This window comes from Cetorhinus maximus, chromosome 20, assembly GCF_964194155.1.
Source record: "Cetorhinus maximus chromosome 20, sCetMax3.hap1.1, whole genome shotgun sequence".
NCBI lineage: Eukaryota > Metazoa > Chordata > Chondrichthyes > Lamniformes > Cetorhinidae > Cetorhinus > Cetorhinus maximus.
In genome coordinates, this window is record NC_135898.1 from 21529990 (window position 1) to 21545075 (window position 15086).

At 43.5% G+C, this 15086-nt stretch overlaps 1 protein-coding gene across 1 annotated transcript in view; it reads right to left on the reverse strand.

Annotated features, from left to right (window-relative positions):
• Nucleotides 1–15086, reverse strand: part of LOC144694755 (myoferlin-like) — a 143929-nt gene that overhangs the window by 90369 nt on the left and 38474 nt on the right. Inside the window, exons 5-9 of the mRNA XM_078565328.1 lie at nucleotides 12854–12982; nucleotides 10986–11048; nucleotides 6762–6812; nucleotides 4117–4147; nucleotides 2379–2494 (exon numbers count right to left, since the gene is read on the reverse strand). Of these exons, the coding sequence (XP_078421454.1) occupies nucleotides 2379–2494; nucleotides 4117–4147; nucleotides 6762–6812; nucleotides 10986–11048; nucleotides 12854–12982 (390 nt within the window). The remainder of the gene's footprint in view (nucleotides 1–2378; nucleotides 2495–4116; nucleotides 4148–6761; nucleotides 6813–10985; nucleotides 11049–12853; nucleotides 12983–15086) is intronic.

Here is a 15086-nt window from a genome sequence, read left to right on the forward strand (position 1 = left end):
AATCGCTCATGCATATTTACAGCCACCCCCTTCATCTTACCACTTCCTGTTGCCTCTCTAATCCCATAGTGGCAATCAATCAGTGACTAGGTCAACTCCAGTTCTCTCGCACATTCCCTATCCCCTTCCAAACTCACCTCCTTCTACACGCACCCCTTGAAAAATCTCCCCAAAGTGTCTCCCATTTCTTTCAGCCTTACTCCATGTTCTCACTCTGAGCTCATCTTGTCCTTGAGACCAACCTCCCACCTCTAAAGTGCTTGGCCGCCCATTTTCCCTTCCTGGCTTCCACGCTAATCATTCTCTCCTCAGCAACTCGCCCATTCCCCCTTCAAAGTCATCACCGCCACAGCCTCCTCAAAAAGCCCACCCTATTCTTGCCAACTACCACCTTCCATCCAACCTCTCATTCCCTTCCAAATTGTGAATCTGTTGTTGCCCAAATGTTATCGTTCGTGCAACTAACTTCTTGTACGGGACTCTCCAGTCAGGCTCCACACCGAAGCCACAGATGACAGTGTCCATGGCAATGGTACATTAACCCTGCATGACTTCTCTGTAGCCTTTGACATGGTCGATTACGCTATCCTCTTCCAACACTGCAGCTCTGCTGAGCAGCTTAGTGGGACTGGCCCATGCTTGCTTATCTGATGGCAGCCAGAACATCTCCAGCACAGGCTTTTCTTACACTCCTGTCACCGTTATCTCCAGAGGCCCTTTCCTCTTCCTCATCTACACACTGCCCTTGATGCCACTCGCAGGCACTCAACTCCACCTCTCACGACCCCTCCGTCAGCCTCTGTGCTGTCGGACTGCTTGTCTGATGCCAATCCTGGACATGCCACAATTCCCTCCAGCAAATCACTGGAAAGACTGAAGCCATTGTCACCGGCCTCACCACAACCTGTACCCTTCCCAACAACTCCAACTTCTCCTAGGGTCAGATGCCTCTGAGCATGGGGAGTTATCAGTGTGTTCAAATGTCTTGCCATTTGGTGAAGCAACTACCAATTTGACAACAAGCATTTTGAACTGACAGCTTACAAGTTGAAGTCTTGACCCCAGCATCTCACAGAATGGACAGGCCACAAGTTCCACTCCTAGTCTGAGTTAAGCTTGCTGATCGAAGTGGGGTGTTACAGTTTGGTGTCATACCCAGTCTTGGGACAGGGTTAATCACCCAGTGCTGCCATTGTTAATCAACCATGCAATGGTGCCTTTTGGAAATGCCCAGTTGGGTAGACAGTGACATAGTGGTAATGTCACTGGACTGGTAATCCAAAGGCCCAGTCTAATGCTCTGGGGACACAGGTTTAAATCCCACCACGGCAGCTGGTGCAATTTAAATTCAGTTAATAAATCTGGAATATAAAGCTAGTCTCAGTAATGGTGACCATGACAACTATCATCGATTGTTGTTAAAACCCATCTGGTTCACTAATGTCCTTTAGGGAAGGAAATCTGCTGTCCATACCTGCTCTGGACTACATGTGACTCCAGGCCCACAGTAATATAGTTGACTCTTAAATGGCCTAGCAAGAGTTCAAGAGCAATTAGGGGTGGGCAACAAATGCTGGCCTTGCCAGCAATGCCCACATCCCATGAAAGAATAAAGAACAAAAAAGATGACGATTGGGCAGGATCAGGGGGTTGGACCCAGCTCGGTGTTCTCCCCAGTCACACAGCCCATCAATCATGGATAATGGAGACAGGGAAGGTGAGAGGAGTTAGTAAGCAGTCCAGTGCCCTAGTATGGGAGTTAATGCTCTATGGAGAGAGAGGGAGGTAACTGGGGAAGGATAGGAAAGGGAAGCATTGCTGTGTGGCTTTTCACTTGGGCCTCAATCCACATGGTCAAGGGGTGCAGGCAGAGATTCAATCCCCAACTGTGTTGAGGCACTGAGAGTCCAGTGAGGTAAATCGTGCTCAGGTTGCCCTTATGATGCTGGTTGGGGTCAGGGGAGCAGTGCATCCACCTACCCCTATGGATGACCTCTTGAAATGTCACTGGCTGACATAAGCTGACAGCCATGGTTCAGCAAGTAGCACTCTCAACTCTGAGACAGAAAATCATGGGTTCAAACCCCACGAGAGCCCATAATCTAGGCTAACACTCCAGTGCAGTGCTGAGGGACTGCAGCAGTGTTGGGAGTGCCATTTATTAGATAGACATTAAAACAAGGGCCTCAACTGTACCCCTTCCAACATTACAATGGCGGCAACACTTCAAAGGCCATTCATCGACTGTAAAGTGCTTTGGAAGAGCGGAGATTGGGTAAAGGAGGGATATTAAGGCAAATTCTTTATCTGAGCCCCCACAAGTCAACTCTTAAGGAACCAATCATAGATAGACTGAAAAAAAATTTGGTTGCGCTCACCGGTGCCTCGTCACCCGCTGCCAGGACGATGATGCTGACTTTCAGGTAGCCTTTGGCCAATGCATGCACATCATCTGGCTCATACAGGAGTAGCCATTTCCGTAACACTGCGTGACCTGTGACAGAACACCGTTATAGCGTTACATAGAATTCACAGAACAAGGATGAGGCCATTCAATCCAAGTGCTCTATGCTAGCCCTTATACAGCACACGAGCCTCCTCCCAACCTACTTCAATTAACCCCAATTAGCCTATCCTTCTGTCCCTTTCTCCCTCAGGTTTATCTATCTTTCTTGGAAATGCATCTATGCTATTCCGCTCAAATACTCCCTTGTGTAGCAAGTTCCACATTTTAAGAAATCTTTGTTTATTATTGAAAAGAGACATGCTGTACAAGTTTTTCGTCTTGCACTGACTGGGACAGACACAAGAATGTCAAATTTCAAAGGGAACAACAATTTAAACTACATAAGGAAAGGGTGTTGATTGGTTGGTAAATCGACTCAGATTGGTCGAGGTGTTGCCATGGCAAATGCACCAGGGAACTATTGTCCTCCTTTTGTCTAATTCAAAAACAAAGGTACAATGCCTGGACATGTTCCTTTTGTCTGCAAAAGACAGGTCCCTGTATATGAATATGTGTAGCTTCTAACAAGTGTAAGTAAGCCACATTGTGAGCCCAACTGATAATCTTAAATTGAAATTTTTGTTTAAGAAGATTCACCTGAATTCCTTATTGGTGACAATTTTATTTTTTATGGTCCCTAACTTTTGGAACCCCCACACCCACAACCACCCCCCCACCCCCCTACACCCAGCCGTCTTTGCTACATCTACCCTATCAAATCCTTTATAGTCTTAAAGACCTCTATCAAGTAACTCCTCAGATCTGTATCTAAACTACCTTGGGTACATTCCCTTACCTAAAAACAAATGCTCTCTCAGTTTTAAAATTTCCAATTGACTACCAACCTTAAAAGGATTAAAAGAATTTTGGAAGCGAGTTCCAGATTTCCACTACCCTTTGTGTGAGGAAGTGCTTCCTGACATCACCCCTGAACAGCCTGGTCCTACTTTAAGGTCATGCCTCCTTGTTCTGGACTCTGTCAACCGCAGGAAATAGTTTCTCTCCATCTTAATGCCCTTAACCATCTTATACACCGACATAAGAATATAAGAACTTGCAGCCTGCTCCGCTATTCAATAAGATCATGGCTGATCTGATTGCGGGCACTTTCCCGCCTGTCCCGTGACTCCCTTGCAAATCAAAAATCTGTCTAACTCAGTCTTGAATATGTTCAATGACCCAGCCTTCACAAATCTCTGAGGTAGAGAATCCAGAATGAAGAAATTCCTCCTGTCTTAAATCTCTTATTTTGAAACTCTGCCCCTAGTTTTAGATTCCCCCATGAGGGGAAACATCCTTTTAGCATCTACCCTGTTAAGTCCCCGAAGAATCTTATATGTTTCAGTGAGATCACCTCTCATTCTTCTAAACTCCAATGAGAATAGGCCTAACCTTTCCTCAAATTGATCACCCTTATATCTTCTATACTCAAGGAAATACAAGCCTAGTCAATGCAACCTGTCCTTATAATTTAAACCATTAGCCCCGAGTCAGTCCCTCTCTGACAGCCTACAAAGTATATATTATGTTATATTGTGTTATTGTATATATTATATATATTATGTTATATATTATATTATATTGCACGGAATGGCGGTAACATCACTTACCTGGAAGATCATAGACAGAGCCAATGTCCAGCTGTAACAGAAGATATTACAAAGTTCATAAAAGTGTTTGCTAAATCAGGGCGTAAGGGTTTGCAAAGTTCCTATGAGGTTGCACTAGATGGGGCATTGCAATGTGAAAATTCATGACATTATTCAGTTAGTTTCCCATGGCCTGGCCAACATTCCTCCTTCAAAACACCAACAAATTGCATACTGGACCTTTAATCAGGTTTGTTTACATTAAAAAATCTTTGCCATCCATGAGCTAGTTGCTGTGTGAATCTCTTTCTAGTGTTTTGAAGTGACAAGGGGCTATATATGAATGCACATATCATTTCTGTGTCAGCCATGACGTAGTGGTCACACACTCTCGCCTCCAGGTTCAGAGACAAGAGTGCAAAATCAAGGCCCCCATGCAGTGAATGTAACCTTAGTCAGCTCAAAGGGCTGGGGCATTACACTTTAGAGAAACGTAGGCTATGACATGAATGTAGCTTAGTCAGGAGGTGGTTCTCTCCCTTGAGATTGTTGGACTTCTGGTTGTTTTGATGATTCAGAACAGGGATCACCTAATTAAGAGGTGGTGGGGGTAAGTTACAGTACATTCAAGGAGTCCAAGTTGCTATGGCAACAAGCACTTCTACATGCATGTTGTAGTCTGGAGCTATGGTAGTGATGGTAGCGACTCCAATTTCCTTCCATCACATGGCTGACCAGGGATCTCTCCTACTCTTACGCCAGCCATTGGAGTGTGTTCAAAAGATTTGCAAGTTGATACTCAATCTGTTTGGCCATGTTATGAACCCACCTTCCTTGGCCATCAAGTTGTGGAGTGGGACTTGAACCCGGAGCTTCTGGCTGAGAGGCAGTGACGCTACCCCCTGAGCCACAAGACCGGAGTGTCTCTTCTAATCTGAAATTATTGGTATTTCCACGAGATCTGTTCTGCATACACCCAGTACACTACTGAAATCCTTCTATGCATTCCCCAACCTTTGCAGTCGTCGCCTGGGATCCTCATGTGCAAGTGAGCAGCAGTTTAAACAAGAACTGCTGTCAATCCTGCAACTTTTTCTGATATAATCCAAAACTGTCACACCGGAGCTCAGCTCTGCTCTTCTTTAAACTGAAGAAAGAGAACAAGCAGCCTCTTCAGCATCTCCCACGAGATCGAGGATGACTCGGGTCCAATGGGTTCTGAGTTGGCTGATAAGTCCAATGTGTGATCTGCAGACTCTGCCACATATGGCGCAGGTGGTGCTTGAAGGGTTGGGTAGATCAACACCTCGACTTCACCTCTGCACATTCCTGGTGAGGTCTCTCGATGTGTTCACTGCCTTCCCGAATGAGACTTCTCCATTTTGGTCGGTCACAAGCCGGGGTCTCCCGTGAGTAGGCGAGGGTATTTGACCTCTTCAGGGATGCTTTGAGGACAACCCTAAAGTGTTTCTACTGTCTTCCTGTTGGACCGGGTTCCAAGTAGAGCAGTTGCTTCAGGATTCTGGTGTCAGGCTTACGAGTGACGTGTCCCACCCAGTGGAGCTGGTTTTGAGTGATTAGTGCCTTGATACTGGGCAAGTTGGCTTGGGAGAGGATGCTGCTGTTGGAACGCCTCTTTTGCCACAGAATTGGTACCTCTCCAATGCCTTGAGGTGCCTGCTTTAGGTTGTCCAAATCTCCGAAGCATACAGGAGCACAGCGATCATTGCTGCCATTACCTTAGTCTCAGGTTTGAGATCCTGGTCCTCAAATACTATTTTTCTCAGTTAGCCGAAGGCTGAGCTAGCACATTGGAGGCGATGATGAATTTCTCTGGCATAGCCAGCAGTTGGCCAACTGGGTGAATTGAGTCACTGTTATACAGGTCTAACCGAAAACAAATCGTACAAAACGTCTGGAGATAAAAATGAGGGAGTTGAAATAGAAAATTGAGGAAACTGAGAGAAAGGCTCAACATCACCTGTAAAGAGACGAGCAATCTGGCTGCAATTCTGGTGGACAGTGTACGCTTAGCTCGATATTACAACAGTGAGTACGCTTCAGAATACTTCATCGGTTGCAAAAACCTTGAACGTTTGGAAAGGGGCTACAGAAATGCATGTTCTTCCTTATTCTACTGCCTCTCGAATTGCAGACATTGCTGGACAGTTCCATCATTTTCAGTTTTTATTGCATATGAAAGACAACTGCTATTTTCGCTCTTTTGAGGAAAGGTCACCGACCTGAAATGTTAACTCAGTTTCTCTCTCCACAGATGCTGCCTGACCTGCTGAGCATTTCCAGCATTTTCATTTCTAATTCCGACTTCCAGCATCTCTAGTGTTTTGCTGTTTTCACTGTCTGACACAGCACCTTCCAACACAGTGCCGCAAGGGTTAACAGCACGGTTTGCAGGCCATTCCGTCCATTATCTGTGCCTGCTCTCTGAAAGAATTGCCCATTTAATCTCATTCTCCTGCCCTTTCCCCGTGTTCCTTTAAATCTTACAAGACTCCTTTTGTATGGTGACCCAGGGCAGCATTGTAAACAAATTTACTGTGCATATTAATATTCCCACTGGACAATCTAAACGTAAGGCATTTTTGTTAACAATTTATACTGTACCTGAAACATGTGAGGGCTCAAATTGATGTGAAAAGACTCACCTTGAAAACGCCAATCATGGAATCCGCTCGAAGTGAGTGCGAATTTAACACCTTTAGAAGATAGGGAACAATCCATGAGGACAATAAGCAATGACTACACTCCCAGCTAAAGAGCTGGCGATACTCAGCTCTGTACCTGATGTAAACAGAAAGCAGGACTCTCTTGTCTCACCGTATACTCAGTGAAAGAGAACATTTGGACCTCTTGGTGGGACTTCACTTAGGAGATACAAACCAAATATGCCAGAGGGCAAGTTATAATCCAACCAAGGCATGCACACATAATTCATTCACCATTGCACATTCCATTCCTATTTCTGCAAAAAGCACTTTTAATTTCATATTATTTGTGATTAATTAGCAGAATGGACAGAAACGTAGGAAGCGGAGTTGGTTGGAACAAAAGAGTTTCTCTGCAGCACAGACCAGCTGAGAGATGCAACAGAGTGTCATTACTGGCGGGAAGGTTTAATTATAGCGTGACAAGTTTACATAGGTAATTCCCATTATAAATACAGACACAGGAATTTATAGACAAACAGGGGATGAGGCGTTTTACTTTTTTAAAAATTTCTACATACAACATGGAGTTACAGTTCATCCAGACGTAACGATACAGAACGCTGGTGCCCTCTCCAAACTATACAAGTCATAAACTCTTGCAGCACATCCCTGGAACCATTCAGCCCATCATCTCTGTGCCAGCTCTTAGAAAGAGCTATCCAATTAATCCCATCCTCCCTCCTCTTAGTCCATGGCCCTGCACATTTTTGATTTTGAAGTATTTATTTAATTCCCTTTTGAAAATTAATGCTCAATCTGCTTCCATTTCTCTTTCAGGCAGCCCATTCCAGATTGTAACCACTCACTGTGTTGAAAAAAACCCAAAATCCTCATCTCCTACCTGGTTCTTTTGCCAATCACCTTAAATCTGTCTCCGACCCACTTACCACTGAAAACAGTTTCTGCCTATCTACGCTAGCCCTCCTGACTAGAGACAAGAGGAGGCCATTCAGCCCCTCCAACCTACACTGCCATTCTGTTAGATCTGCACCTCAACATTTCCCCATTTTTTTTCCAATAGCCCTTGTGATACTCAATAGAATCTATCGGCGTTAAGTCTTGAAAGCTTCAATGATGCTTTTAGGGGCGACAGTTCCTGATTTCCATTCTATGCAAAGAATTTTAAGGTAATATCCTCTTGCAATGGATTCCCAAACCAGAGGAAAAAGTTTCTTTCCACCTACCCTACCAAATCCCATTATCATTTTAAACAACTGAGATAGACAATGCCAGCCACTTTCTGATATATCATCCCAGTGCTGATTCTTTAGCTGCAAGGCCAGACAGCAAGTTAGCAGGCTGGTCGGCTGTGAAAGGAATCACAGCTGAACCCAATCCTTCACTCGAAGCTCAATGGGGTGGATCCTGACTTAATGTGAGAATGAGTCAGCAACCAGCTTTCCAACTCTCCTAACCCTGCTTCAATAGGTCAGGGTCATAGAGTCATAATGGTACAGAAGGAGGCCATTTGACCCATCGAGTCCATGCCTGTTTTCTGTAGATCAATCCAGTCAGTCCCATTCCCCCGCTCTATCCCTGTAATCCTGCAAGTTTATTCCCCTCAAGTGTCCATCCAATTTTCTTCTGAAATTATTCATCACCTCTGCTTCCACCCCTCTTGTGGGCAGTGAGTTCCAGGTCATCACCTCTCCATAGTGTAAAAAGATTCTTCCTCATATCTCCCCAACAAAACCTTAAATCTGTGTCCCCAAATCCTTCTACCATCAGCTAATGGGAACAGTTTTTCTTTGTCTACCTTATCCAAACCTGTCAGAATCTTGTCCACCTCTATCAAGTCCCCCCTCAATCTCCTTTGCTCCAAGGAGAACAACCCAGCTTCTCCGACCCAACCTTGTAGCTAAAATCCCTCATCCCTAGAACCATTCTGGTAAATCTTCTCCGCACCCTCTCAAGAACCAAAAGCAGGAACCCAGTCGATTTTTGTTCTCCCTCCCTAGCCCTGGGGTAAACCAATAGCAGTCCCAGGAGAGATGAGTTCATGGGGCACAATTCGAACGTGTAAACTTCGCGGGTGTGTCGATCTGACATCCCATTCACAGGGGATGAGTGAACATAAATAGATGTGAGCATACGAATTACAAGCAGGAGTAGGCCACTCAGCCCTCGAGCCTGCTCCACCATTCAATTAGATCATGGCTGATCTGAATGTAACCTCAACCCCACACTCCTGCCTACCCCCAATAACCTTTCACCGCTTGTTAATCAAGAATCTATCCAGCATTGCCTTAAAAACATTAAAAGGCTCTGCTTCCACCACCTTTTCAGGAAGAGAGTTCCAAAGACTCACAACTCAGAGAAAAAATTTCTCCTCATCTCTGTCTTAAATGAGCGACCCCTTATTTTTAAACAGTGACCCCTAGTTCTAGATTCGCCCACAGAGGAAACATCCTCTCCACATCCACCCTGTCAAGGTGTCTCAGGATCTTTTATATTTCAATCTAGTCGTCTCTTACTCTTGTAAATATCTAAAGTGGATACAAGCCTAATCTGTCCAGCCTTTCCTCATAAGACAACCCGCCCATTCCTGGTTTTAGTCTATTAAACCTTCTCTTAACTGTTTCTAACGCATTTACATCTTTTCTTAAATAAGGAGACCTATACTGTACACAGTACTTCAGATGTGGTCTCACCAGTGCCCTGTATAACTGAAGCATAACCTCTCTACTTCTGTATTCAATTCCCCTTCCATTAAACAATAACATTCTATTAGCTTTCCTAGTTACTTGCTGTACCTGCATACTAACCTTTTGTGATTCATGCACTAGGACACCCAGATCCCTCTGAATCTCAGAGCTCTGCAATCTCTCGCCATTTAGATAATAAGCTTCCTTTTTATTCTTCCTGCCAAAATGAACTATTTCACATTTGCCCCCAGTATACTCCATTTGCCAGATCTTTGCCCACTCACTTAATCTATCTATGTCACTTTGTAGCCTCCTTACATCCTCTTCACAATTTACTTTCCTACTTATCCTTGTGTTGCCAGCAAATTTAGCAACCATACCTTTGGTCCCTTCATCCAAGTCATTTATATAAATTGTAAAAAGTTGAGGCTCCAGCACTGATCCCTGTGGCACATCACTCATCACATCCTGCCAACCAGAAAAAGACCCATTTATGCCTACTCTCTGTTTCCTGTTAGCTAGCCAATCTTCTATCCCTGCCAGTATGTTACCCCCTCCACCATGAGCTTTTATTTTCTGCAATAACCTTTGATGTGGCACTTTATCAAATGCCTTCTGGAAATCTAAGTGTAGTAAATCCACCTTTATCTACAGCCCATGTGACTCCTTCAAAGAACTCCAATAAATTGACTAAACATGATTTCCCTCTTACAAAACCATGTTGACTCTGCCTGATTGCCTTGAATTTTTCTAAGTGTCCTGCTATAACATCTTTAATAATAGCTTCTAGCATTTTCCTATGACAGATGTTAGGCCAACTGGCCTTTAGTATTTTGCTTTCTGTCTCCCTCTCTTTTTGAATAAATATTTGCTATTTTCCCATCTAATGGAACCTTCCCTGAATCTAGGGAATTTTGGAAAATTAAAACCAGTGCATCAACTATCTCACTAGCCACTTCTTTCAAGGCCTTAGGGTGAAGTCCATCCAGACCTGGGGATTTGTCAGCCCGCAGCCCCAACAATTTGCTCAATACCACTTCCCTGGTTATTGTAATTTTCCCGAGTTCCTCCCTCCCTTCCATTTTCTGATTTACAGCCATTTCCAGGACATTAATTGTATCCTCTAGAGTGAAGACTGAAGCAAAATACCTGTTTAATTCATCCGCCATCCCCCTACTTTCCATTATCAATTCCCCAGATGCACTCTCTATGAGACCAACGTTCACTTTGTTAACTCTTTTCTTATTTAATTATCTATAGAAACTCTTATTATCCGTCTTTATATTACTAGGGTGAGGCGAAACTGGGGTCCAGATGCCCTTCACTTCTGCACGAGGGCCACAATTAAAATGACAAAGGAGTTGTACTGAAACAGTTTCACAGTGGGAAGAGGCTCATCTGGAGCATAAACACCAGTATGGACCTGTTGCGCCAAGAGACCTGATTCTGAGCTGCAAGTTCAACAATTCTATTCCAACTGTAAACCAAGAGCAGTTCAAACCTTGTTTTAGCCTACCTGTAGGTGTATAAGTGTGTTGAAGACCTCACTTGGGAGTTTATGAAAATTCTGGAAGAAAATCTGCCAAATGGAAAAGCAGCATTAGTCGCTTGGTAGTACAGGACGGGAACATCGCTGAAAAGTGAGACATGTTGCAGAAGCTTTTCATTTTGTACACAACAGGACAAATGCAAGAATGCCAAATTTCAAACAATCACAACAATTTATACCACAGGAGAAAAGGGTACAGATTGGTTGGCAAGTCTACTCTGATTGGCTGAGGTGTCGCCATGGATTTGGGCCCTATTTACAAGATTGCTGATCAGGCCAAACTAATAGCATGTGGAGCTATACGAATTCCAACATGTATTATTGGCCAGTGAAGGTAGGCTTACGGTAGAAAATAGTGGAGAACCCATGAGTGATTCCGTGATTGGGCAGCACTGCTGAACAATCCGGAGTGCGATAATAGCTACATAAACAACCAATTTAAGATAATCAGTTGAGCTTGTAACTTGGCTCATTTCCACTTGCTACAAGTGACATACATTCAAAAAAAAGGGGCCCGTTCTCTGCTAACAAAAGGAATATGTCCAAGCCTTGTGCCTTTTTTGAACTACCCGGTGCTTGGGCAGCCAATAGTTTCCCGTTGCTTTCTCTAAGAAGCCCAAACAGGGTACAGAAGTCTGACGAAACTACAAGAGGTTAAGAAGCCTACAAGAGAAATCCAGTTTTGGTTTTTAAGTTGACCAGAGCCGAAACAGGGAAGTATAACCTGTTACACTGAGTTAATTACTGCCTAGTTTACTAAGCCATATTTTATGCTTAATAAATCTTTCCACTTTGCTGCAGTTTGACTTTCTTGCTGTTGACTTATTTATCATGTCCAAGTTCCTTACACCCTCACTCAACAACATCTACTCAGTCAAATTTCAGTTGCTGCTCATACTTCTGGAGGAGAGGGAGTTCCAGATTTTCACAATCTTGTTGTGCAACAAATACATCTTTGCATCATCCCTGAATGGTCTAGCTCTAATTTTAATGTTATGCCCCCCTTCTTCTGGACTCCCCTCACCAGATGATAGTGAAGCAAGTGAATCCCCTAATTGACATTGGCTAGATCTCCCCTCAACCCACTTTGGACATCTGTTTATGCCTAGTTTTATTGGCACCTCAGTGTGACCACTGTCAGCAGTCAGGTAACATCTTTCCAAAAGCATTCAGGAACGAGCGCTGAAACTGATCCTAGGTAATGCGTACCAAAGCTAGTCTGACACAAACAACTGAATATGAGCTCCCTTGCTGAAAGATGGAAAAAGCTCTGTCAGGACTATGCTAGAAAACTCTTGAATCTCACCTCCCATCACCACTCTATTTTACCACAACCACATGAAAATAAATGTGCGATGGAAGTGAGGAGAAAAGACAGCAATCCGTAAATAAGATATAATACAAACAGACGATGAGACAGCACAGTCCCCTACTTTATAAACATCACAAATAGTATGTAAATGATTGAGAATTTAAAGAACAAAACCTGACAACATATGATCAATGGACTTTAATACAAAATGCAAAGTGCTGTAGACCTTTCATTTCCATTCTGTAAATTAATGAGACCTGCATTTTACAATGTTTTGTGATTATTTTTATACTCAAATGTTCATAATTGTACAAACTTTTCATTATATTATACCTGATTTTTATCTTAATGATTGTCTATAACAATGTTATTATGATTACTTGTTTCATTTGTATCATCATCACAATTCAGCACTTGCCACCACGATGATTTTTCAATAGGCCAATTATCTATGTATCTATCTATCCATCCATCCAAGACACTTGCGATTCACCTTCTGCAGCACAACGACTGTGCCCCTTACCTCGTCAAAGACAGGGTTGTTGCCCCGTTTGATTCTGGTTCGGAAAACAGTGTCCCCCACGTACACCTTCACCACAGGTCTGATATTGGTGCCTTGTAGCTGGCGGCCCTCGATAATCCGGACTCGAACCTAACAACAAGGAAACGTCACAACTCTCTCCTTTCTAGCATCATACAGCCGTTTAGCCTATCGTGCCTGTCAACTTTTTGAAAGAGTTGTTCAATTAATCCCACTCCCCTGCTCTTTTCCCATATAACACTGTAAAAGTTTTCCTTTTGCCCAATTTCCTTTTGAAAGTTCCTATTGAATCTGCTTCCGCTACCCTTTCAGATAGTGCATTCCAGGTCACAGCAACTCACTGTTAACAGAATCCAAGCCGATTGGTGAAGTCAAAAGCAAAACATGGAGCTTTTCTTTACTGGGAGAGTTTATTGACTTTATTCAGTCTCATAGCTCTCCTTACACACCAGTGCCCCAGCTGTCCCCTACTTATACTCTTCTGAGCACCTGTGAAATTAGCCAGATAAACAAATCAAAATAAATGAATTAACCAAATTGACAGCCTCTTAAAGGGACTCTGTAATGAAAGGATGAGGATTTAAAGGAAACTTAACAAACTAAAGCAAAATGTTGTTTTGGAGACCAATGATGCATTCCAGCCCCCGTAGTGCCCACCAATCACAGAAGGCCTCAAGCGTGCCAGTGGACACTGTATGCTCCCTTTCTAAGGAGACCTGGCCACTAACATAGCCGCAGAAGAGGGGTAGAGTCCCCTATTTTTACGTGCTCAAAGCACTTAATTAAACAATACCCTTCACCCATGTTATCTTAACAATATAATTAACATACAATAAACAATCGCTTAATAAAATTTTCCCTCAGCTCCTCACTGGAAATACCTTAAGTCTGTGTCCTTTGGCTATCAACCCTCCTGACAGTGGAAAGTTTCTCCTTATTTACTCTATCAAAACCCTTCCATATTTCTGTTTTCTTTGAGCTAAAAAAAAATAGTCTCAGATTCTAACCAAAAGCTAACAGATCCTACTTTGATAAAACAAGGTAATTGCAAGATCACAGTGCCAATGTGGAGCTTCACTGGCTAGTTGCACACATAGCCTGCCCGAGACCTCACAATATTCACCAGCGCTTTACTGTAGCAAGCGCCACACCGCGCCTCACAGAACAGGTTAGTTTCAGATGCTTGTTGTCCTGTTGGCGGGTGAAAGCAGCAGCTATTCTGGCAGGGAGTCCCCCAGAAACAACACAAAATTAAGAAATAGCAGCAGGAGTAGGTGATTTGACCCCTCAAACCTGCTCCTCCATTCAATAAGGTTGTGGCTGATCTGAATTGTGGCCTTAATTCCACTCTGCTGCCTTCCTCTGCATAACCTTTGACTCCCTTGTTGATCAAAAAGCTGTCCAACTCAGCTGCGAATATATTCAATGACCCAACCTCCACTGCTATCTGGGACAGAAATTTCCAAAGTCTAAAGATCCTCAGAGAAAAAATCCTCCTCATCTACATCTTAAATGGGAGACCCCTTATTCTGAAACTATGTCCCCCTAGTTCTAGATTCTCCCGTGAGGGGAAACTTCCTTTCAGCATCCACCCTGTCAAGCCCTCTCAGAATCTTATATGTATCAATAAGGTCACCTCTCATTCTTCTAAACACCAATGCGTATAGGTCCAACCTTTTCTCATAAGCCAACCCCTTATTCCTAGTAATCAAACAAGTGAACCTCCTCTGGACTGTTTCCAATGCATGTATATACCTCTTTAAGTGAAGGGACCAAAACTACACAGTATTCCAGATCTGATCTCACTCAGGCCCTGTACAGCTGCAGCAACACTTGGTTACTCCAAAATGGGACAGACGGCTAGTTAACTTGTTTTTCCTGGTTGATTGGTTAAAAGATGAATGTTGGCCAAGGCAACCGGAGAAAGCACCTTGCTCTTCAAACAGTGCGATGGCATGCTTAATAACTAGGTGCTGATTCCATCATATCAGCCCCTCTATGTAAGGCTCTCAATTATAGAATTATCTAGTTACAACCAAGTCTCAGCTGATACCATTCAGTTGAAAATCTTTCCCTAATTGATCATTCTTTCTTCCAACTGACTAAACAGGACAAGTGCAGCAGCTACGTTGCTTCCATCGGAGGATGGATCCAATATTCCCAGCACAGTTCCTCAAATTCTCAGCCTCTGGAGTCACAAGAGCCCTGAACCTAA